Raw genomic sequence first — 23,227 nt, 5'->3', positions numbered from 1 at the left:
TGGCGTTGTGTGTGTTACTCTCAGATTCTGGACAGCAGCAGCCAAGTTCAGTGGGTAACCAGTCCCATTCTGCATCAGATCCAGGGCCCATAAGAGCAACAGCACCAATGTGGCGCTGCAGCCGAATCATGCACATGCAGCGAGAGCTCCACCCAACCCTTCTGTCTTCCCTGGAAGGCATCGTCGATCAGATGGTCTGGTTCAGAGAAAACTGGCACGAAGAGGTACGTGGAGGGAACCTGTCATCCGTGTGCCGTGGGCTGTCCCCCCTTCAGATTCACTGCCAGGTCATGTCTGTGTTCTGCGTTGTGAAATTGAACAGTGGAGTGAGCCGATAGCTGATGTCTGCGTATTAATGTCGCTTCAAATATTTGAAGCAGGGTATGCCTGAAAAAGAAGATGAAATTGAGAAAGCTGGTTCTGGCCTTAACGTGCTTACTGTGCTCACGTCTGTGAGCTGTAATTAACTACCACCTAATACCAGTTAACCAGCAGCAGCCGTGGGTGTGAGCGGGGCTGTGGGTGTGAGTGGGGCCGTGGGTGGCGGTGGGGCCGTGGGTGTGAGCGGGGCCGTGGGTGTGAGCAGGGGCCGTGGGTGGCGGCGGGGCGGTGGGTGTGAGCGGGGCTGTGGGTGGTGGCGGGGCGGTGGGTGTGAGTGGGGCCGTGGGTGTGAAGGGGGCCATGGGTGTGAGCGGGGCGGTGGGTGTGAGTGGCGGGGTGAGGTGTGAGCGGTGGCTGTGGTGTAGGTAATGGAGTTTTTCAGGGAGCTTTTCAGCAGCCAGCTTCTCTCCTAATGGTGTGTGCATAAGCTGATGACAAAAGGATGAGCCCTTATTATCTGGATGTTTATCTTGTTGGCCAAGAGGCGGCCTTGTGTTACTGTTACTTGATGTGTGCGTGCGGACACGCAGCTGTGACTTCAAAGCTGTCTGCATAGACAGTGTTTTCCCTTCGTTAATCAACAGAAGGGTAGGTGTATGCCCAAAAAAGTGGAGGTTTTTTTGTTTTACTGTTCAGGACACTTGGTCCTCATGGTTAAAAGCACAGCTGATGGCGCGGCCCAGGTTGCCTCTGTGTTGTCCTCACTGACTTTACCCCCATGTGCCGGGGGGTGGGGGTGGGACGTCCTGGGCCGATGGTTAGCTGCTGGCCTGGAGAGTTGCTGTGAGAATTGTCCCGGGTCTCTCCCCACCAGGTTCTCAGACAGCTCCAGCAGGGCCTGGCGAAATGTTACTCTGTTGCATTTGAGAAAAGCGGAGCCGTGTCCGATGCCAAAATTACCCCCCACACTCTAAATTTCGTCAAGAAGTTGGTGAGCACGTTCGGGGTAGGCCTGGAGAACGTGTCCAACGTCTCGACCATGTTCTCCAGCGCAGCCTCCGAGTCTCTAGCCAGGCGGGCACAGGCCACCGCCCAGGACCCCGTCTTCCAGAAGCTGAAGGGTCAGTTCACAACCGGTGAGTCCTTTCCTGAACCCAGAGAAGGTTCCGTTCACTCTTCTTCCTCTGTCTTTTAACAATCAGCTAGTTGTTATTTCCTTGTTTTCGTGAGCATGGTCTCGGCTGAGCTTGCTGTTCTCCGTTTAAGATGCGGACTCCGATCACGAGGTCACGGTGACGCTCAGCAGCTTGAGGCTGCACAGCCTTCACTCCAGTGAAGGGTGAAGGAGTGGAGCCAGGCTCCGCGTGAGGGGACGGCGGGTATTAGGAAGAGGAGAGTTTCAGGCTGAACACACCCTCTCTCATCCCTCCCTCCACTTGGTGTTTGTGGGAAAACGGAACGGTGGGAGGTGAGACAGGCTCAAAGGTACAGGGCTCAGTGTGACAAGTAGAGTTCAAACCTATAGTGGAATCGGGTGGCAGAAAGACAAGGAGATTGTATCATAACCGGCCCCTGGTTTGGGTTCGTGCATTTTCTGAGACGCCCAGGAGAATGAACCTCGGCCCCAGCTCTGCGTGATCAGTGGCAGACCAGTCCAAGCTCCTTTGGCCTCAGTCTTTACCTGCCAGACAGGGGCCCTGGTTCCCGCAGCGTGAGCACACACAGGCCACCATGTCCCCTGCGTGCAGGCGATCCTGCCACCCGTGTCCCACCACCACCCCACTGACACAGGAGCCCAGGTGAGCCCCAGTTCTCAGAGCATCTCTCTGGCCGCCTGGGGAACTTCTGCAGGCCTTTATGTCTCGAATGTCAACCCCTGAGTGATCATCATGGGAAACAAGATTTGTCTGGTCAACTTTCCTGCTAAAAGAAACATTTTAGTTTAATTACTAAATTTTATAACTGTCTCCAGAACATTCTTTCTATACTGATACACTAAGTCGTAAAATAATGGTTCACATTGTTAATTGTTTAAAGTATCTTTTAAGAACTCTTATCACAGAGGACACAGCTAGAAATAAGTGCTGTGTAGACAAGGTTGAAATCCTGTAAAAGAAAGTATTTATCTCGCTAATTGCAAAGGATGCTTTGCAGCTACAGCCATGACTTTCGTTTGATCCATGTGAGATACAGCATGTCCTGCTGTCATTCTAGGCAGCCCCGGGGCCCCGGGTTTCCTCCCCTTATGGTGTGAGAGGGGCACTAAAGGTAATGCTGGACTCGCCTTAAGGTCAAGGGGCTTCCCCCAATGCACCCACACCTTGAAGAAGATGCTCTTTGAACAAAAAAATATGAGCCTCTCACACCTTTTTCCACGGAAGCGCTTCTATCATCTTCGATTTTTTTCTTTGTGACGTTCACATGACGTGTTTGGTCACTATTCCCTGAAAAAAGGAAAAGTCTGAGATGAATTTTATGGAAACTCTCCCTATTTTACTCAAGGGAAATGATACCTAGTATGTCTTTATCTTAAAATGTCCACTCACTGGGGCGCCTGGGTGGCTCAGTTGGTTAAGCGACTGCCTTCGGCTCAGGTCATGATCCTGGAGTCCCGGGATCGTGTCCCACATCGGGCTCCCTGCTCGGTGGGGAGTCTGCTTCTCCCTCTGACCCTCTTTCCTCTCGTGCTCTCTATCTCTCATTTTCTCTCTCTCAAATAAATAAATAAAATCTTTTAAAAAAAATGTCCACTCATTAAATCAAATATAGTCTGGGATAGAGAATTCAGAGTGAGACAAGTCATTTGGATTTTGGTATAAAAAAAAATGCAAAACCAGAAACTCGAAGGAAGACCGCTCTGAGGCTCTGACCTTCTTCCAGGCCTGGGCATTTCGTGCGTAACTCAGAGCTCTGCAGCCCCTCTGGTCCTCCATTTCCAGGAAGGACCAGCTCTGTGTTTCAGCGCTGCGTTCTCGTCCACACAACAGAGGACAGTTACCCCACCTCCATCCTCGGGCAGCATCACTTCTGTTGGCTACTAACTCCCACCCCAGTAAGGAGGTGGAAGAAAGTTCAAAGACTGGACATCACATTTATCCCAGGGAATGAGGACTTAACATACATGCAGGAACTTGAACATGAATGTGGCAGCCATTTTATTTGCAAAAGCACCAAATTGAGAATGGATGAGCAAAGTGTGCCACATCCATACTCATGGAGTTAGCCATCGATAGGGCAACTTGGATGAACCTCACATCATGCTGAGTGCAAAAAACCAATCTCAAAAGGGCACCTACTGCATCATCCTTACTTAGGAAACATTTGTAAAATAACGTCAGGATGGAGGTGGAGAATGGGTTAGTGGTGGCCAGGAGTGAGGGATTGAGGGCAGAGGTGGGTGTGGCCATAGGGCTAAGAGGGGGTGTCTGTGCTGATGGACAGTTGAGCACCTTGATTGCAGTGCTTCTGGGCGTGCCAAGGTTGGGCTGGCATTCAGATGGCCACGGCCCCTCTGGGCCGCCGTGTAGGTGTTGATGGGGCCTCCACCGGCCCCTGGTTCCACGTGCACGTTGTTGACCCCCACTCCCTTTCCCTGCATTTGGCCCTGGCCCAGCCTGCTGCAGCCCTGGAGGGGGCGGTGGGGAGGAGGCAGTGAGGACAGGGGGCAGGAGTCTGTACCAGGCTCCCCCCATACCACCTGAGTCTGCAGAAGAGTGCCCGCAAGAGGCGCCACGGAGCCTTTCCGCTTGAGTGCAAGGGCCCCTGCCACGTCACAGATCCCGACCCTTGTCAGCGAGAGGACCGTGGCTCCCACGGGCTCCATTTGCGACAGAGAAGGTTCGGCTTTTCCTGACCTTCGGGCTCCGGCAAGTTGGAGTAACTCAGAGCCCCTTTGACCCCTAGTGCTTGTCTGTGTGGAACTGGCACTTTTTTAAAGGAGGGCTTTTCAGTTTAATTGACCTTTTAATACCGAGTGTCAGTAAAATCTGAGATATACAGCAATCAGGAGTATTTTAATTGCTTAAGTGAAAAGGGCATGGTTTCCATTTTTGTCACTTCACTGCCTTGACTTAATTTCTTCTAATGAACTGATTTATAATTTAGTATTCGTCGGGATTGGTTTCTTTCTCCTTTAGCCTCAAATTAATTGCGGTGTTGGCTTTTGGCACAGGGCTGTGGTTCCCCGGTGTGAGGCTTGCTGTCAGGCGGGGCTGCCGGTGGGCGGAGGGTGGTGACCTTCAGGGCTGGCCCAGCGGGCTCCGGGGCCCCTCGGAGGGCTCCATGGGACCTGTGGTGACTGGGGGTGAGGCTTCCTGTTGCCGGTTCACCCCTTCCCTCCTCCAGTCTCAGGGTCGGCAGACCAGTCACTCAGGCTTCAACTTACGCATTGAAGAGCGACAGGGACTGAGATGTTCTTTGCTCCAGGTTAGATGTAAAATAAAACGTGCCTGTTTCCTACCTGGGAGGCTCTTGAGCATGGTCTTGTAGTGAATCCCAGATAGCCCAGATGATTAAAACTGTTTTTAATTCTATTTTATTTTTTATTTCGAAGATTTTGACTTCAGTGTTCCAGGATCCATGAAGCTTCACAATCTTATTTCTAAGTTGAAAAAGTGGATCAAAATCCTGGAGGCTAAAACCAAGCAGCTTCCAAAGTTCTTCCTCATAGAAGAGAAGTGCCGGTTTTTGAGCAATTTCTCAGCACAGACAGCTGAAGTAGAAATTCCAGGGGAGTTTCTGATGCCCAAGCCGACCCATTATTACATCAAGATTGCTCGGTGAGTGAGCCCAGCGTGGCGGTTCGTCACTAACACACACTACCCCGGGCAAGCCCGCTGCGGGACAGACCTCAGGGCAGACCTCCTGCAGCAGTCCAGGCTCATTCCCTCCCCTGTGCTCTCCTTGCGCCTGAAATGGGAGAACGGGAGATTGTGCTCGGATTTCAGGAATCAGGTACTTGAAGGGTCTGGCCTGACGGGTGAAATGTCTTGAGTCAAGTTTGTGTTTCTTTTGCTTCTAAAAGAACCTTTTCTGAATCCCCATGGAATTGGACAATAGAAAGTCACCCAGTCCATAAAACTCCTAAAGCTCAGTATTCAAAACAGAATTGGACAATTGTAAGATTTATTAGAGTAGATGTTTTATCTTACTGTAAACGGCAGAAGTGCTGTTAACAAATGGTCATAATCACACCCAGAAGTCTGCTTCCTCGTGCATCCAGAATCGAGTTTCCTGGTCCTCCAGATGTGACTCCCCTCTGGCCAGCCCTCCCTGCTCCCTGGCCCACGGGAGGGAGGTGAGGGCGAGGGTGTGTAGTCCTCACGCTCGCTCCCCGGGCACCCGTGCACCCCTCCCCACCCCAGCTCTGTAGCTGGGGTTCTCAGAGCCAGTCGGCAGCTCTCCTTGATCTCCTGAAGAGGGACCCTGTGGCTGATCGTTTTAAAACTACAGCATCCTCTTCTCTTCCTGCATTTTCCCTCCGCCGAGGGGTCTCCCCCGCGTCATAGAAGAGTGTCGCGCCGTTCATACCTTGTCACAGTGGTGGCTCTACCTGCGGGAGTCTGGCCGCAACAACTCCGGATGCCGTGCTCATAAAGTTCCCTTTTCTTCTCAAAGAAAAGGACTGGAAATTGAGGGCTCGGGGAGCTGGTGTTTCATTGTGTGCCTGCTTGGGTAGGTTTATGCCGAGGGTGGAGATCGTGCAGAAGCACAACACCGCAGCCCGGAGACTCTACATCCGCGGCCACAACGGCAAGATCTACCCGTACCTCGTCATGAATGACGCCTGCCTGACCGAGTCCCGGCGAGAGGAGCGTGTGCTGCAGCTGCTCCGGCTGCTGAACCCCTGTCTGGAGAAGAGGAAGGAAACCACAAAGAGGCACTTATTTTTCACAGGTAGGAGAGGTGCCCTTTGGGGCGCACGGCCGCTCCCATCAGCCCTTGCGGGTTTTCACGTGTGCCGTCTCCTGGGAGCTGAGAGTGCCCCGACACACACCAAGCAGGGGAGGTTCTGGAATGAGGGCCCCGCTCCCAGAAGAAGCTGCTCCCCAGCCTTTAGGCCCCTCGCTGCTAGACAAGTGCCTCATGAGTATTGGTTTGGCGAAGGGGCTGCTGTGTCTGCGCCCACGGCTGTTTGTCTCTGCCCGGGAGTCCGTCCGTGCTCTGGTGAAACGTGGGCTCGGCACAGGCCGCGGTGTGAGCGTGGTGTGAGCGTGGTGTGAGCGTGCTGACGGGAGGTCTCCGAACGACTCCTGGAGCTTACACTGCACTGCGTGGCCACGGCCGGAACGTGCCTCCCCAGCGGGAAATGCAGTGCGAGGGAGAGTCAAGAAGCCCCGTGAAGGCTGTAGAAATCTTGGTCACGTGGCGACCAGCAGCCTCTGAGTAAGGGGTTTCCGTACCAACTTGTGGGTGATTCGTGAGTGACCCATTTCTGTCTGTGACGGGGGCAGAGGTGCACTGTCATTCCATTCAGAGAAGAGAACCGGTTAAAACAGTTTAGCACCTAATCTCTGAGGTTAGGAGCCCATTGCAATGCACGTTACCTAGTCCCGTATGGAGCTTTCTTCTGACCACTAAGATTCCAACCCATTTTGACCTAAAATCTCTTACCCTTAAGTTTAACATCCCCAAAGTAAGAAGTAGATCTCAAAAAGAAGTCCATAGGAAACTGTATGCATATTAACATGTATGTAATGGGATTTATAGTGTGGATCACATCTGGGGGTAATAGGTGGTTCTTTGCTTTTTCCAAAGAAACCCTTGGTCGGCATCAAACGACAGTTCAAATAGGTGCCCTCGAGTCACTGTGGAATTTCCCGATGGAGTGAAGACTTGCAGCAAGCTAGTACTTGGGCTTTAATGGACATTAGGCCGAATCCACTTTAGGCCCATTAGAAGTCAGAATCACGCGTGAACGTGTGTGTGTGTGTGTGTGTGTGTGTGTGTGTGTACCCACCACACTGACACCCATCGCGGGTGCAGCTGGTCATAGTGGCCTAAGGACAGGCTGGTGTTGGCACAGGGACTCCACAGCTTCCGCTGGACCACTCAGCAGCACCCAGGCAGCTTGCCGCTGTGACCCCGTGCTGGACAAGCTTTATTTTGCTACCTTCTTTGCTATCTTCAGGAAATTTCTCAGCTCTCTCCAAAATATCTTCAACAAAATGTCTTCAGGGGCACCTGGCTGGCTCAGTCGGTAGAGCACGTGACTCTTGATCTTGGAGTCATGAGTTCAAGCCCCATGTTGGGCATAGAGCTTACTTAAAAAAAAGTCTTAGTAACATTACCTTGAGCTAATATCTTTAAAGTATTATTTAGTCTGCCAGCAGCCCTATGGGGTACATGTTAATACTTTTATTTACGGATGAAGAAACTGAAGTTCATAGACGTCCAGTGACCGTTCCCGAGGTCACATCACTGGGAAGACAGACTTGGGATGTGAGTGTGGGCTGTCTGGCTCCAGGGCGGGCACGCCCGGCACTTTCTGATTAAGTGCAGTCCCAGTGGAGGTTATCAGCATGTGAGGTGAACCACTTCATAAAAGGCATGTCCAGTGCGAGAGTGGTCATCGGGGGTCCCAAATGTGCCTCACTCTCAGTACAGCTCCACGAAGTAACTGGGTGGAACAATCAGATTCACTCTGGGAGCCTCCTGTCACTGAACCACAGAACACAGGAGAGGAGTGGAGCGTTTTCCTAATTGCTCCAAGATGGGGGCCACCCATCCCGATGCTGGAAGGCAGGTTAAGGTAACCACGCTCGATGGGCACCTTGGAGCGAGGGGGAAGATTGAACTCTGCTGATAGAACCCCGGTGAAGGAGGGCCTCTAAAGAGTGAACCGTTGGCAGAGTCTCTAGGTTTTATTTTTGAAGATTGCTTTTTAAAGAATTTCGGTTCCCCTGTGTCTTAATCACCCAGGAGGTCGGGCTTCCTGCCCCGTGCCGAGTTAGGACGCGGTGTGTGACTTCCAGCTTGCCCCTGTCCTCTGCTCACCAAGGGCTGAGTGAGCTGCTCCGGGGACGTCCCTGGAAGTGGGGTCGAGCGCTGCCCGGGCGCATTCTCTCGGTCTGCTCCCATTGCCTTCTCCTTCCTCCCCAGTTCCACGCGTGGTGGCGGTATCCCCACAGATGCGCCTCGTGGAGGACAACCCCTCTTCTCTTTCCCTCGTGGAGATTTACAAGCAGCGCTGTGCCAAGAAGGGCATTGAGCACGACAACCCCATCTCCCGGTACTACGACAGACTGGCCACAGTGCAGGCGCGCGGGACCCAAGCCAGCCACCAGGTACCGAATCGGGATGGTCGGGAGCGCGAGCTGCCACCTGCGGCCTCGCGGGCAGCCCCGAGGTACCTTTTTCCCTCCTTGGCCTTGTGAGGTGGTAGAAATTAGGTGGCCACGGACCCTAATGAAATGACGTTTGCTGCAGAGTAACTTCAGGGGAGACTCATTTGGCAGCCAAACTTGGTCTAAGGGACAGGAGGCTACTTACCCACTTAATAGTCCGTTCATCTGGTTCGCTGCCGGGGTGTTAGGGAACACACGGTGTCAGTGCCGCACTTTCTAAGTACAGAAAGCAGTGAGCGCTGAGACATGTCGGCCCAGCTGTGTCGGGAGGTGAAACTCGCGTGGGAGGGAGCATGGCGCCTGCCACAGGAGGTCTGGACGGAGGGCCCTCCCCGCCGGCAGGTTCCTGCCCTTGGCAGGAAGTAGGGGAGGTGTGGGGTCCGGGTGAGGAGGTTTTGTACGGGATTGTGTGCATCACCAAGAGGCAGCTCTCCTGGTCTGCTCCCCAGACGCCACTGTGGTCATTCCTGTGCCTCCCGAGAGGGCCTCGCGGTTTCTGGGCGAGATACCATGGAGTTGGAAGCTGTGTCCTTGTCTCCACGCGTCCGGGTCTAGCTGGCCCAGTGGGACTCCACGCACACGGTCTCTAAGCTCAACCGTCCATCACCTTCATCAGTCACACAGCCGTTTGTAAAACACTAGGGGATCCTCATGTCAGCATTTCAGTTAGTCCGAGACCTGGGAGACTTCGTTTGTATCAAGATGGAGCCCACAAGGTGCTGGTCTTGCCCATCTAGGCAGGGTTCAGGGCACAGACAGGGCCTGAGGCAGTCCAGGCCTTGGGGTCTGGTGCAGCCTCCTGCCTGCGTGCAGTCCCTCTGTGGACAGAGCTTGTGGCCTCCCTTGGGAGCTGGTGTCTTGGCTTCATCAGGTCACAGGCCACTGCCTGGTCACTCTGTGGACCAAGGACAGTTCTGACGTGTTTGTGGGAGATGAGTGGATTGTATTCTTCAGGCTGCATTTGCCTTTGACAGTGTGGAAACCGATGACCTCCATCTGCAAATATTTGCTGACATGAGGATCCCCTAGTGTTTTATAATCGGCTCTGTGACTGACGAAGGTGATGGTTGGTTCAGCTTAGAGACCGCGTGGGGTCCTGGCGGGCCAGCTAGAGATGCTGACAACAGCACGAAACAAGCCAGCGTCATGGCCCCTTCTTACTCTTTGTACCCTTGCTTGTTTCCTTACTAACTCTGCTTCTTCATCCTTTGCTCTTTTTTTAATGCCTTTATTGAGACATCATTTACTTGCCAGAAAATTCACCCTTTAAAATGTACAGTTCAGGAGTCCCTGAGTGGCTCAGTTGGTTAAGCATCCAGCTCTTGCTTTCGGCTCAGGTCATGATCTCAGGGTTGAGAGATCAAGCCCCACATCAGGCTCCATGCGGGGCGTGGAGCCTGCTTAAGAGTCTGTCTCTCCTTTTCCACGCCCCCAAATACAATAAAATAAAATGTACAATGCAGCGTTTTCAGCATATTCACGGAGTTGTGCAGTTGACACCACCCCAGGGGCGCCTGGCTGTCTCCGTCAGTAGAGCATGTGACTCTTGAGCTCAGGGTCAGGAGTTCAAGCCCCACATTGGGTGTGGAGCTTACTTAAGAAAAAAAAAATTAAAACATTTCAGCACCCCAGAAAGAAGCCTCATACCCATTAACTATACTCTCTATTCCCCTCTGCCCCCTGACATTGGAAACCACGAATCTTTTCTGTCTCGTGAATTGTGCTTATTCTTCATTATCATATGAAAGGAATCCTACAATATGTGCTCTTTTGTGGCTCGCTTTCACTTAGCATAATGTTTTCCTGGTTTACCCATTTTATAGCATGTATCAGTAGTCTGTTCCTTTTTATTGCTTAATAATATTCCCTTGTGTGACTATACCACATTTATCTGTTTGTCAGTTGGTGGGCTTTTGGATTATTTATACTTTTTGACTTATGACCAGTGCTAATGACGATGAACATTCATGTATGTTTCTGTGTGGATGTATGTTTTCATTTCTCTTGGACATATACCTAGGAGAATTGATGGGTCACATGGTAAGTTTTATGTTTAACATTACATCGACTGCCAAACCGTTTTCCCAGGGGATTGCAGTGTATAAGGGTTCTCTTTTCTCTGCATTCTTGCCAGTAGTTACTACTCTTTTGGGTTATAGTCATTCTCATTCATTTTGGTTGATAACAAGTGATACTGAGCAGCTTTTCATGTGCTAATTGGCTATTTGCATATTTTCTTTGGAGAAATGTCTATTCAGGTCCTTTGCTCATTTTTAAATTATATGATTTGTCTTTCTATTATTGACTCTAAGAATTCTTTGTATGTTCTGGATGTAAGTGATTTCACTTTATTTACTGTGTTTTGGCTATGTTTTCCTCTTCTTTTTTCTCACGATTTTTTGTTGGAAAATTGGTATTTTTAATAATAGGTGACAACTCCAGAAATCAGATAATTTTCCCCAAGGCTTGTAATTGTTGCTGTTTGTTTAGTGACTTTCCTGGACTAATTTGTAAAGTCTGTGTTTTTGTCATGTGCAGCCATTGAAATCTCTGCTCAGCTAGCTAATGATTTGACAGAGATTTTGTTAAATTCCTTGAAGCAGTAAGTCTTCCCCCTTTTTGAGGGCCTCTGTTTGTGTGGTGGGGGGGTGCCTTCAACATGTCCAAGTTAATTTACATCTCTGCCTTAGCTTTCACTTCCTGTTTATGTAGTCTCACGGTCAACGACATGTGAGAGCATAGGGCTTTCTGAGGTTTCTCATGAGCATATAAGTGATCTTCTAGATTTGTAGGAATATGTTGAAGCTTTTCAAAGCCTCTTGTGGTCGTCTCATTCCCTAGCTCTTCCTCTTGTTTGCCCTCATCTTTTGTGCTCCAGCTGGTGTCGCTGCCCCGGGCATCTACAGCATTAAATGGTTGTCAGTGATTGTTTTTAGCAAGTGCCCTTCAATTGAAATAGGATGCTCCTCACTGACTGAACTCTGAGTTCAGTCCAACAGACAAGCCCAGTGAATGGGGCTTTTTTCAGGAAGCTGCCAGTTAAATAGTGATAATTCTCTGGAGATGAGGTTTGCGGGGGCTCACTAAACACATTCGCCCATGCCAGTGGATGTTAGGCTGCCGGTTTCTACAGCTGCCATGGTTGGAAAGTTGTTGCTTTTCAAGGCCAGTGTGGAGATGGGTAAAAGGGGATGGGAATAGTGTAATTAAACTGCTGCAACGCTCACTGTCACTAAGATTCAGCCTTTCTTGAATAAAAGCTACTCAGATTGTTGTAAGCCTTTAATTTCCAGAATTTAAAGTTTTCCAAAGTTTATATAAAAGTGTTTTTTTTTTTAATTTATTTTTATGATTTGTGCTAGTGTTCTTAATGGTCTGTGTGGTTCTTGGTTGCTTAGGGCCTGCATTCTAGTGGCTTCTCAGAGCCCATGGGTAGAACTTAGCCCAGAACAGACCTTGTGCCTTTACCATTTGGTCTAACAAGAACTAAATTAACTCTAGTAAACTTTTTATTGAGACTGTCTCTGAATTTGTGGTGTTGAAATAGTCTTATAAGACTTCCAGCACAGAATTCAGTGTAAAATGTTGTGTAACATCTGCTCTGCTTTGAGAAACTAGCTCCTTCAGTTTATAAGACTTTTGTTTTTAGGGGTCTTAGGTATGAAGTGTTGGTATCCAACTATTCGTTTGTTCTTTTTGTAAAGTGGTCTAGTTATATTCTGTAGTTAACAAGTTACAGTATTTGGATTTTATCTAAATTCTTGGTAAAACAAATACCACACATCGTGCAGCTAAGGCTTTTTTTCAATGGCTCTGTTGTTGCTTTAAGCATACAACGTGAGCCCTAGAAGAAAATTGACATCCCCGTGTTTAGTCAAACGACATCACATATGTATTTGTCAACAGAATTCACTTTATTGGTGCCAAGTAAGTACAAAATTACAATTTGAGAGTTTTCCTTTTGAAAAAAAAAAAAAAAAACAAGTTCGAGGGAAGCTATGGTGGAGTGATATATCATTTCAGGTCCTTCGAGACATCCTCAAAGAAGTTCAGAGTAACATGGTGCCACGCAGCATGCTGAAAGAGTGGGCTCTGCACACGTTCCCCAACGCCACGGACTACTGGACGTTCCGGAAGATGTTCACCATCCAGCTCGCACTCATTGGTTTTGCAGAATTCGTCTTGCATTTGAATAGACTCAATCCCGAGATGTTACAGATCGCTCAGGTAATTGGGTGTCACCAGACAGAGCCTTTCCTTCAGCGTCTGCATCGTGCTGTGTGAGTTCTGAGACTGTCTCCTTCTGGTGTTTAGGACACCGGCAAACTGAATGTGGCCTACTTTCGGTTTGATATAAACGACGCAACCGGAGACTTGGATGCCAACCGCCCCGTCCCTTTCCGCCTCACCCCCAACATTTCCGAATTCCTGACCACCATCGGCGTCTCTGGCCCGTTGACGGCCTCCATGATTGCCGTGGCCCGGTGCTTCGCCCAGCCCAACTTCAAGGTAGGCCACGATGGCTGGCGCACTGCACACGGGTCACTCGAACACCGCGCGGCCTGCAGGCTGCTGGTCGGCTAGTAAGGGGGGGAGAAAGCTTGTTGTTACTGTGCAATTCAAGCTGCTGCTTTTTGGAAAAAGCATTTCAAAATGTTGACTGTTTGAAAGCATTTAGGATGTTGAGGAACCAGTTTTACACAAAGGACTTGGAAGTCTCTTTTGGATGATTTTCCCAACGATGACTGTTGCTTGTCGGTTTTGTTTACTTGGTTTCATAGCTGCCTTCCATTTTGTGTGTATGTAAATCTTTCCGCTATAAAAGGGCGGAAGACGGGCGCCTGGCTGGCTCCGTGAGTAGAGCGCGCGACCCCTGATCTCCGGGCAGCGAGTTCGAGCCCCATGCTGGGCGTAGAGATTACTTAAAAATAAAAGGGCGGAGGTGTGTCCGCAGGATGGCACCTGTCTTACTCATGCTGTGGTTATGGGGCCAAAAGGGCTGTGACGTGCAGGGCACACCCTGGAGTCCCAGGTGGGAGACGCGACGGATGCCGTCGGCCACGGGAAGCCATGGGGTGGCTCTGTCGCGGTGACAGGCCAGGGGCCCCGCTGCCTTCCCCCAGCCGCCCGTCCCTGACTGCTGGGTGGCTTCTCGTCAGCTGCTCCGGGCGGTCGTACAGACGGGGAGCGAGGGCAGGGAAGGCGAGCGGCTGTCAGGGCTCAGGCCACTAGGAGGGCAGACTGGGATTCGAATCCAGTTCACGCTGACTCCCAGCCTGTCTTCACCACCAGAGTAATTCTCTCCTCGCAACAGGGGACTGAACGCAGGTCACTTTTCTTTTAACTGGAGAGATCAGTTGTGCCTCTTTTCTTTTTTCTTTTTTTGCATTGATGAGCTGTTGGTGTCTCAAGAGGCCTTCAGGTACCAGTTGCTTTCCGAAAGTGTTTACTCAGAGAAATTTTCAAATTATTAGCTAACTGCTTAACTGGGAGCACAGACTTTACGTTATACACGTCTTGTGCTTTTCAGTGCTCGGTTGCACGTGTCCATCAGTGGGGAGTGCTTTTTGGGGAAAGCATAAGTATGAACGTGAGTAAAAATAGCCCCGGGATTTCTCCGTGAGGAGCAGTCTGTGTTTTGATGCCGCGAGTTCACGGTCACCTACCTGCGGCATAAGGCTTGAAATAGGAAGTCCTCATGTAGACCGAAATGTTACACTCCCGGAAGCAGTCATAGGGCAGTCCTTAGCTTGGCATTTATTTGGAAACTTTAAAAAGAATGAAGGTGGCTCCTCATATTTCAAAGGCCTGTAACAACTTGGATGATGCCATGCGTTACTCTTTGTGTAGACAGTGCAGTGTAGACAGAAAAGAATCGGGCTGTCTCCAAACTCTGGACCCAAATTCCCTAACAGCCTAAATGTAGAGAATGCCTGTGTAGGTTGGCTAAAATGTAGACCATTTTGTATGGGAATCTCTTGTAAAAACACGTTTGGGAAGCTCTATTACTATGCCCTGTATATAAATGGGGAAACTGAGGCACAGGGGGCTCAGTAACTCTCCCAAGGCCGCCCAGGCCAGAAGTGGTAGAGCTGGGGCTGGAACCCAGAGTCTGTGCTGTGGCCACACGGAGGCCCAGGGTGGCTCTCCTTGGCCCGAGAAACAGGTCGTGTGACAGCCACATGCCTTGCGTCCTTGATTCCTTCCTATCTCAGCCCAAATGTGACCTCGTCACCAGCAAACCGCCCCCCCCGGCCCCCTCCCGCCCAGAACCGCTCCGAGCCCGGCTCGCCTGCTGTTTCTGAGCTCAGTGCCCATCACCACAGGGCATGTCGGGCATGTCTTTGTCAGGAGCAAAGCCCCCTAAGGGCAAGGGGCTGTTGGTGTTTCTGTTTTGTTTACTCTTGGCTGCAGTGCCAGGAACAGGCCCTCGACAGGTGCTCAGATGCGTGGAGTGAAACAGACATTTGACACCAGGAAGCAGTGTGTCAGGAGCAGGTGCCATGGGACACGTGTGCCCTGCTCAGACCAAAATGCTGTGCCTTGTGGCCACTGCTGGACCCCAGGCGGCTTCCCTGGTGCATCAACGAGGCCCTGGGCACCGTGGCTCGCCGTGGCCAGGCCCAGCCTCATTAGGAAGCCGCCCCTCCGGGTTGCGCTTGGTTCAGCTGGCACCATTTTCTTCTCTCTTCTTGCAGGTGGACGGCATTCTGAAAACGGTGCTTCGGGACGAGATCATCGCTTGGCACAAAAAAACACAGGAGGACACCTCCTCTCCGCTCTCGGCCGCTGGGCAGCCTGAGAACATGGACAGCCAGCAGCTGGTCTCCCTGGTGCAGAAGGCGGTCACGGCCATCATGACCCGCCTGCACAACCTGGCCCAGTTTGAAGGCGGGGAGAGCAAAGTGAACACGCTGGTGGCTGCTGCCAACAGCCTGGACAACCTGTGCCGCATGGACCCCGCCTGGCACCCGTGGCTGTGAGGCGCCTCTCCGCCTGGGGCCCGCAGCGGGAGCGGGAGACGTGGCCCCAGGGGCGCTGCCCGCTCGGGACGGGGGCCGGGCCGTCAGCAAGGGCAGAGCGGAGACGTCCGAGCTTCGGCGGTCCCCTTCTAGAAACCAGGATTCCCTGGCCCGGAATTTCTTTGTGAATTTTTCATCGTGTTTCTCCCTCTGTGAATGTACAGCGTGATCTGTAGAAGATGGTTCTCTAATCGTTTTTAACTCAGAAGTAACGCCTCACAGGAGCTTTGTGTTTTTGTACAGACTTTGTAACAAGTGTACAGAAAACCCACTTTGTTAGAGAAACAGGAAATTATGAACAAATTGTGCTGGCTTTTCTCTAAGCACAAACTTCTCTGCTGTGTGGAACCGGCTCTGGGATCTCTGAGCGGCTGACGCGGCGCAGCAAGGCCCCCTCCGGCCCGCGGGAACGCCTGTGCCGTGCGTGGGGCCCAGAGTCCACCGGGGGAGCGTGAGCGCTGGGAGCGGCAGGGGAACGGTGCGCTTTTCATCGTCGGGTTCTTGGGCGCCTTCGACACATTTACTATCATTGTACTTGGAAAAACACTTTTCTCCTGCCTAATTTAAAAAGAAAACAGCCACAGAAATTTGTCGGTTCACTCCAGTCTGTTATGTTCACATTTTTATAAATAGGAACATTGAGAATGTTCTATCTAAATTTGTACAGTGTGATTTTTTTAGAATAAATATTTTATAAAAGGACGTGTCATCCCTTATGTGTGTGGAAATGCTTGTTTCTGTGAGGTGTTCCCTCAGCCCCTCGGGGACCGAGCCCCGGGGCCGAGAGGGGCCACACTCGGTGGTTCTCTGGTGACAAGCAGATGACACCTGGGAGGGGTCTCAGCTTGGAACTCCTCGATGGTGACAAGGAAGGCCGGTCCCGACTCTGACGGTATGAAACATGCCCTCGAATCTGGTCCCTTGGACTTGATTTCCCCACCTCGGGGCTGCTGCCGCGTCACCCGTGTGCACGGGGCGGGGGTACGGCGGGCGGCTCGGAGGCCTCGCCGCCCCCCCCGCCGCCCGCTTGGCCGCCTCCATCCTGCGGGTGGAGCGGACAAGGCAGAAGAGCCTGCCCTGGAGGACATGGGGGGGGGGGTCCCGAGCACAAGGCGTTGTGTCCGAAGGTGAGAAGTGGGATGGGGCTGTGGCCCACGTTGTAAAACGAGGATTCTGAATTTAAAAGGACGCACTGCACCGGGAGGCACTCCCGTCTGCCGCAAGGAGGACGCCTTCCCACCGCTCAGGGCCTGCCCGGCAAGACCCCTTTCAGGGCGGGGACCCGGAGCCCTTCCCAGGCCTTGCCTTTGTCCCTCGTTGTCCCCCCGATGCCCCAGGCCAGCACGGGGGGAAGCCTGCAGCTGATGTCACGCAGTGTCCCCACAAAGTCCAGTCCAAGCGGTGTAACCAGATGTGCCCGAAGAAGCAGAGGCGACCAAGGGAGGTGACCACCCTACGGGGTGGGGGTAGGGTGGCGTCCCAGTCTGTGCCTGGGAAGCAGGGGCGATGGCTGCGGGTGACCACAAGGTGGGGCTGCTGCACGCGTCACCGGTCCTGGGAGGCAGGTGGTCCCTGAGCCCTGAAGGGGGGGCCCTCCACTTCACAGAGAAGGGGCTCCCAGCTCAGAGATGGGGAGTCAGCTGTGGGACACGGGGCTGGCGGACTCGTGTGGTCAGTATTTGGAGGGAGGCTGGCGTACTGAGGGCCCCGGGCTCTGGGCCAGGCTCGCTCACACCATGCCCTCGGCACTGCCCCCCGCTTTCTAGGAATACCAGCCTTGGCACAGCGAGGGCAGAAGAGTGTTCCTCAGCGGAGCTCCTGCACCTTCTGCACTCCGTCTGTAAGTGGGAAGGTCGGGCACCTGGAGCGGGGCGGCCAGAGACCGGGTCTCTACGGAGCGCCCCCCATGGCGTGTGCCCCAGGTTCCCCAAGCGTGTTGCAAGGTAAGTACTGTTATTAGACACTTTTATTATGGAAAAATATACATAAAATTCACCACTTTAACCGTTTCTAAGTGTCCGGCATTCACATGCTCATGTAACCCCCACCACCCTCCCTTCTCCAGAACTTATTTTCATCTTCCCAAAAGGACGCTCTGCCTCCATTAAACGCAAAGCCCCCCCGCCCCCTGCCCCGCTCCCGGCAGTTTCTGCTTCTACTTTGTGTGGATGTGTCTACTCTGGGAGTTTCCTGTAAGTAGTACCATACGGTATCTGTCCAGTGGTGCTCGGCATACTTCCCCCAGCATCCATTCTCAAGGTGCGTCTGTGTTACAGCACGTGAAAGAGTTTCCTTCCTTTTTAAAGCTGAATAATCCTGTGTTGCATCTCTATACGGCGTCTGGTTCATCGTCTCACCCGACAGAGTGCTTTTGGTTATTGTGGATAACGCTGCATGAGCGTGGGTGTGCCGGTATCTGTTGGACTCCAGTGCTCGGTGCTTTGGGAATATGCACAGAAGTGGAGTTGCTGCATCTTACGGTCATTCTGTGTTGAATTTTTTGAAGGACTGCCATGCAGTTTTCCCCAGCAACTGCACCATTTTACACCCTGACCAGTGCCGTACACGGGTTCCAATTTCTCCACATCCTTGTCAACGCTTGTTTCCTTTCTTTGTTGGAACAACCATCCGAATGGGGGTAGGGTGGCGTCCATCCCATTGAGGTTTGGGTTTGCATTTTCTTTGTGATTAGTGATTTTGAGGATCTTTCCGTGAGCTTACTGACCATTTGGAGAAACATCTATTCAGATCTTTTGTCCATTTCTTAACTGGGTTGTTGGCTTTTTTTAAGTTATGAACTGGATTATGAACCCACCGTGAGCTGGTGCAGAAATTCTTGCCCATCAGTAGAAAGATGTTATATATTCTGGATACTGACCTCTTACAGGATTTACACTTACTTCTAGGATTTACACACACTTTCTCCCATTTTGTGGGCGGCCCTCACATACTCTTGATAGTTTCCCCTTCACGCATAAGTTTTACATTTTGATGTAGCCCAGTTTAGTTTTCTTTCGTTGCCATATCCAAGGAATCATTGCCAAACCCGATGTCACGAAGCTTTTCCCCTAGGTTTTCTCTAAGACTTTTATAGTTTTGTTCTTATATTTAAATCTTTGGTCCATAAGCTAGGGAGGTTCAAACTCATTCCTTGGCATGTGGATACCAGTTTTTCAAGTGCCATTTGTTCCCAAGAGCCATCCTCCGTGGAATGGTCGATTTGACCATATATGAGGGGTTTATGGGTTCTCTGTTCTTTTCCATTGGTCTATATGTCCGTCTTATTTATTTTTCAAGCATTCATTCATTCGTTCATTCATTCATTCATTCTACTAATCTCTACGCCCAATGTGGGGCTCGAACTTAAGACCCTGAGATCCAAGAGTCACATGCTCTTCCAACTGAGCCGGCCAGGTGCCCCCTACATATGTCTGGCTTTATGTCAGTACCAAGCTACGTTTATGACTATAGCTTTGGTGTGTGTTTTGAAATCAGGAAGTGTGAGGCCTCCAACATTGTTCTTTTTCAAGATTGTCCTGGCTGGTTGGGGGTCCCTGAGATTCCCTATGAATTTTCAGGGGAATTTTTCTGGTTTTGCAAAAGTGTTGTTAGATTTTTGTAGGGGTTGCATTGAATCTGTAGCTCCTTTTGGACAGTAAAGACATCTTAGCGATATTGTCACCCAATCCGGAATGTCTTTCCATTTCTTTTGTGTCTTCAGTTTTTCATTTTGTAATTTTATAGTTTTGAGTATACAAGTGTTTCATTTTCAGGTGAAGTTTTCAGGTGAAACTTCAGGTGAAGTTTATTCCTATTCTTGATGCTGCTACAAGTGGAACCGTTTCTTAACTTCATCTTTGGGTTGCTCTTCTTCACCTACAGAAACACAACTGATTTCTGCGCGTTTACTTCGTATCCTGCAGCTTCACTGAATTCGTCTTTTAGTTCAGACAGTCTTTTTGTTTGTTTTCATCAGGAAGAAAAGACATTTAAGATAGTGTTGGCATAAATTTTCTTAGGGGGAAAACCATTTTAGTTGTTGGACAAACATGGTAAAAAGCCTGACAAGCTAGGAGGATTTAGTTTAGTTTCTTGAAAATAAGAACTGACTAAAGGTTCTCTGAAAGGCTTCACTTTAAAAAAGATCGTGGGCGATAAAAGATGTGAGTTGGGTCTCAAGGAAGTGGTGGAGCTCAAGAAGCCTGGAGGAAGATGGGGGAGGAAGTGTGGAGGAAGACAGCTTGCAAAGGTGGTGGGGGTCCTTTGGGAGGGGAAACGAGTATTTGGATGGACACGTGGGCCAGCCCTGGTTAATGAACCAGCTGATGGGGGATGGGGAAAATAGGGGAAAAACCAGGGATAACAAATACTGGATTATGAACCCACTGTGAGCTGGTGCAGAAATTCTTGCCCATCAGTAGAAAGACGAGAAAAATCGATGCACCAAAGTGAGGCTCATAAAGGACAACCAATGAGTCTTTTATCATGAAAAGTTTTGCTATTAAAATGTCCTTATTAAATGAAATCCTAGTGATAGGTTATTAATTTTTTAATGTTATCTTTGACAAACCAAAAAATTAATTACTATATACCAGTCTCAGTTCTGGTCAGTATGTTTTCCTGGTCTGTAAGACAGAAGAGCTTGGGAAATACTAAACAAGCCATAATTATATGGGATTCTGTATAATAGTGTAAAGTAGTTCTTATCTTTAGCTTATTTTTAATTCCAAAAGTTAATGATGAGTCCAAAAAAAAAAAAAAAATGGACCTACATCGTGCATAGATAATAGATGAAAAGTCTTAAAATACTACCAAATATAATTCAGGACTATTCTGACTGCTACACCTCATGAATGTAGAGTGATAAAATTTTTTATGTGTTTCTGGACAACATGCATTGTGTTTAGTGAATTATCAAGAGTTACTGTGTTCCTCTCGAGCGGATCAGAGTCTGTGTTCAAACAGTATCATACCATACCACCTACGTCGGAAGCCTACAACGGTAACTCCCCATCTCTCCCCTCCCTTTCTGTGCTATTGACGTTACACTTTTTACTTGTGTATATGTTAACTTCACAACACAGTATTATTTTTACACTAGACCGTATTTTCTTTCTTACGTATGAAAGTAAGTAATCTCCACACCCAATGTGGGGCTCGAACTCATGACCCCAAGGTGAAGAGCAAGAGTTGCACGCTCCATCGACTGAGCCAGCCAGGTGCCCCTGGACCACACTCTCCTAACCGAAGTAGTATTGTTCCCTTGTCTGGGGGACTGAGCCTAAAAGGCTCCTTAGGAAGGTGGTATGTGTTTGTCTTTTAGTCCTAACAGTTTTTTGGCATGTATTTTCTTAGGTTTTTCTATATATGAGATTATGTTGGATAGCGTTCTACATGTGTCTGTTAGGTACGATTGGTTTATAGTGTTGTTCAAGTCCCCTTTTTCATTCCTGATCTTCAGTCTGCTGCTCCTGTGTATTACTGAGAGCGGAGTGTTAGCCTCTCCCACGATTACCTGTCAGTGTTTGCCTAAGATGTTCAGGAGCTCTGATGTCTGATGCATATATGTCTGTAACTCTCTGATCTTCTTGGTGAATTGACCTTTTGATTATATGATGCCCTTCTCTGTCTCTTGAGTGGTTTCTGTCCTGAAGTTTATTTCATCTTAGATCATTATAGCTACCCCTGCTTTCCTGTCATTACCAGCTGCACAGAATTACCTTCCTCCAATCTTTTACTTTCAAGCCATGTGCGTCCTTCTATCTAAAGTGAGTCTCGTGTGGACGGCGTCCGGATGGACCCTGGTTTTCTATCCATTCTGCCAGTCTGTGTCTTTTGATTATGGAGTTCAAATTCCATTTACGTTTTCTTTTTAAGTTTCTTAAGTAATCTCTATGCCCAACGTGGGGCTCAAACTCATGACCCCAAGGTGAAGAGTTGCGTGCTCTTCCAACTGAGCCAGTCAGGCACCCCTAATTCATTTACATTTAAACTAAGTACTGATTGGAGAAGACTTACTTTTGCCATTTTATTTGTTTTCTATGTCTTACAGCCTTCTCCCTTCTCCTTTCCTCCGTTACTGCCTTCCTTTGTGTTCAGGTGATTTTTTTTTCCTGTAGGGACATTTTGGTTCTTTTCTCATCTGCTTTTGTGTATATCCTACAGGTATTTTCTTTGTGGTTACCATGTTTTCTTGTTTCTGCCTTGTGATCTTTTGTTGAATTTTGGGCATTTGAAAAATGTCCCAGGTTTTGTAGACCATTTCTGTGCAGAGGAAGACTTTCTCTGGGTGGCTCAGTTTGGAGGCTTAAGGGGACCTGGCTGCCCTTCCCCCAAACCATGCCGTGCCACACCAGGGAGGGAGTGGGCGGGGGCAAGGTGAGTGAAAACACTTAGAAATTTCCTATCATTGCAAATGTGGCTTTTTCTTGACTGGGCATTTGTTTGCTTGCTGTAGATGTTTGTAGATGGTATTTCAGCCAGTCTGGAATTGTCTACTGCGTCTATGGGGGGTGGGGGCCCGGAGCCTCCTAGTCCTCCATCTTGGCTGACGTCACTGTCTAGGCCTTTCATTTAAATATTATATTTTATTGAGTTATAGTTGACAAAAGTGTAAATTAAAAAAGTTTTAAATGAGGGGCGCCTGGGTGGCTCATCGTTGAGCAACTGCCTTCGGCTCAGGTCATGATCCCGGGGTCCTGGGATCGAGCCCCGCGTCGGGCTCCCTGCTCGGCGGGAGGCCAGCTTCTCCCTCTCCCACTCCCCCTGTGTTCCCTCTCTCGCTGTGTCTCTCTGTCAAATAAATAAGTAAAATCTTAAAAAAAATTTTTTTTTTAATGAAAACTCATTTATACAAATACATCAGTCTTAAAAACTAGACGAAATCCAGCCCTTGATTCACAGAAATGAACTCTGAAATCCTCAAGTACTCTCAGCACAGGTCCCATAGTGAGTGACCTGGCACCAACCAAAATCTGTCCTCCATCCTCACATTCTCTAGACCCAGAAAAAAGGAAACAGATTCACTCTCTTTTTAAAAGATTTTATTTCTTCATTTGAGAGAGAGAGAGAGAGAGCACAAGCAGGGGCAGAGGGAGAGGGAGAAGCAGGCCCCCTGCGGAGCAGGGAGCCCGACGCGGGGCTCGATCCCAGGACCCTGGGATCATGACCTGAGCCAAAGGCAGACGCTTAACGACTGAGCCGCCCAGGTGCCCCGAGATTCACTTTTACGTCAAGTATAACTGTAAAGGAAGCCCCAGAGGATTGTAAATAACAGCAATAAAACCAAGAGAAAAGTTGTCAAAATTGTCTCAGAAATTATTGCTTTATTAATGGATTATTTTAACAGACTTAGAACAAAAATTATGTATTAACACTACGCACAAATAGAATGAAGTGGAATCATTTAAGTTATAAGATTCACATTCAAATATTCTTCAGTTATTTAATCATTAATAATTTCATCAAGATTCTAATCTGAACCACTGTATAATCTCTGAACTAAACGCAATAAAGCTAAAGGAGAAAAAAACTCAAAGT

At 49.6% G+C, this 23,227-nt stretch overlaps 1 protein-coding gene across 7 annotated transcripts in view; it reads left to right on the top strand.

The window, feature by feature from the left end:
• Positions 1-16,390, top strand: part of TRRAP (transformation/transcription domain associated protein) — a 113,365-nt gene extending 96,975 nt beyond the window's left edge. For 5 of the 7 annotated variants that reach the window (XM_028088564.2, XM_028088563.2, XM_028088560.2 and 2 more), the window contains exons 64-71: positions 25-224; positions 1,196-1,457; positions 4,874-5,099; positions 5,999-6,216; positions 8,422-8,606; positions 12,690-12,893; positions 12,981-13,175; positions 15,365-16,390. In XM_028088564.2, the coding sequence (XP_027944365.1) occupies positions 25-224; positions 1,196-1,457; positions 4,874-5,099; positions 5,999-6,216; positions 8,422-8,606; positions 12,690-12,893; positions 12,981-13,175; positions 15,365-15,649 (1,775 nt within the window). In that variant the 3' untranslated portion in view covers positions 15,650-16,390. The remainder of the gene's footprint in view (positions 1-24; positions 225-1,195; positions 1,458-4,873; positions 5,100-5,998; positions 6,217-8,421; positions 8,607-12,689; positions 12,894-12,980; positions 13,176-15,364) is intronic. The other 2 variants (XM_028088566.2, XM_028088565.2) reach the window with 1 other exon arrangement.
• Positions 16,391-23,227: the final 6,837 nt, after the last annotated feature.

This window comes from Eumetopias jubatus, unplaced genomic scaffold (genome assembly GCF_037043125.1).
Source record: "Eumetopias jubatus isolate StellerSeaLion01/CBP00866 unplaced genomic scaffold, mEumJub1_p1.0 scaffold_12, whole genome shotgun sequence".
Taxonomy (NCBI): domain Eukaryota; kingdom Metazoa; phylum Chordata; class Mammalia; order Carnivora; family Otariidae; genus Eumetopias; species Eumetopias jubatus.
Note: the sequence above shows the minus strand (reverse complement) of the source record. Positions and strands in the feature narration are given on the sequence as shown.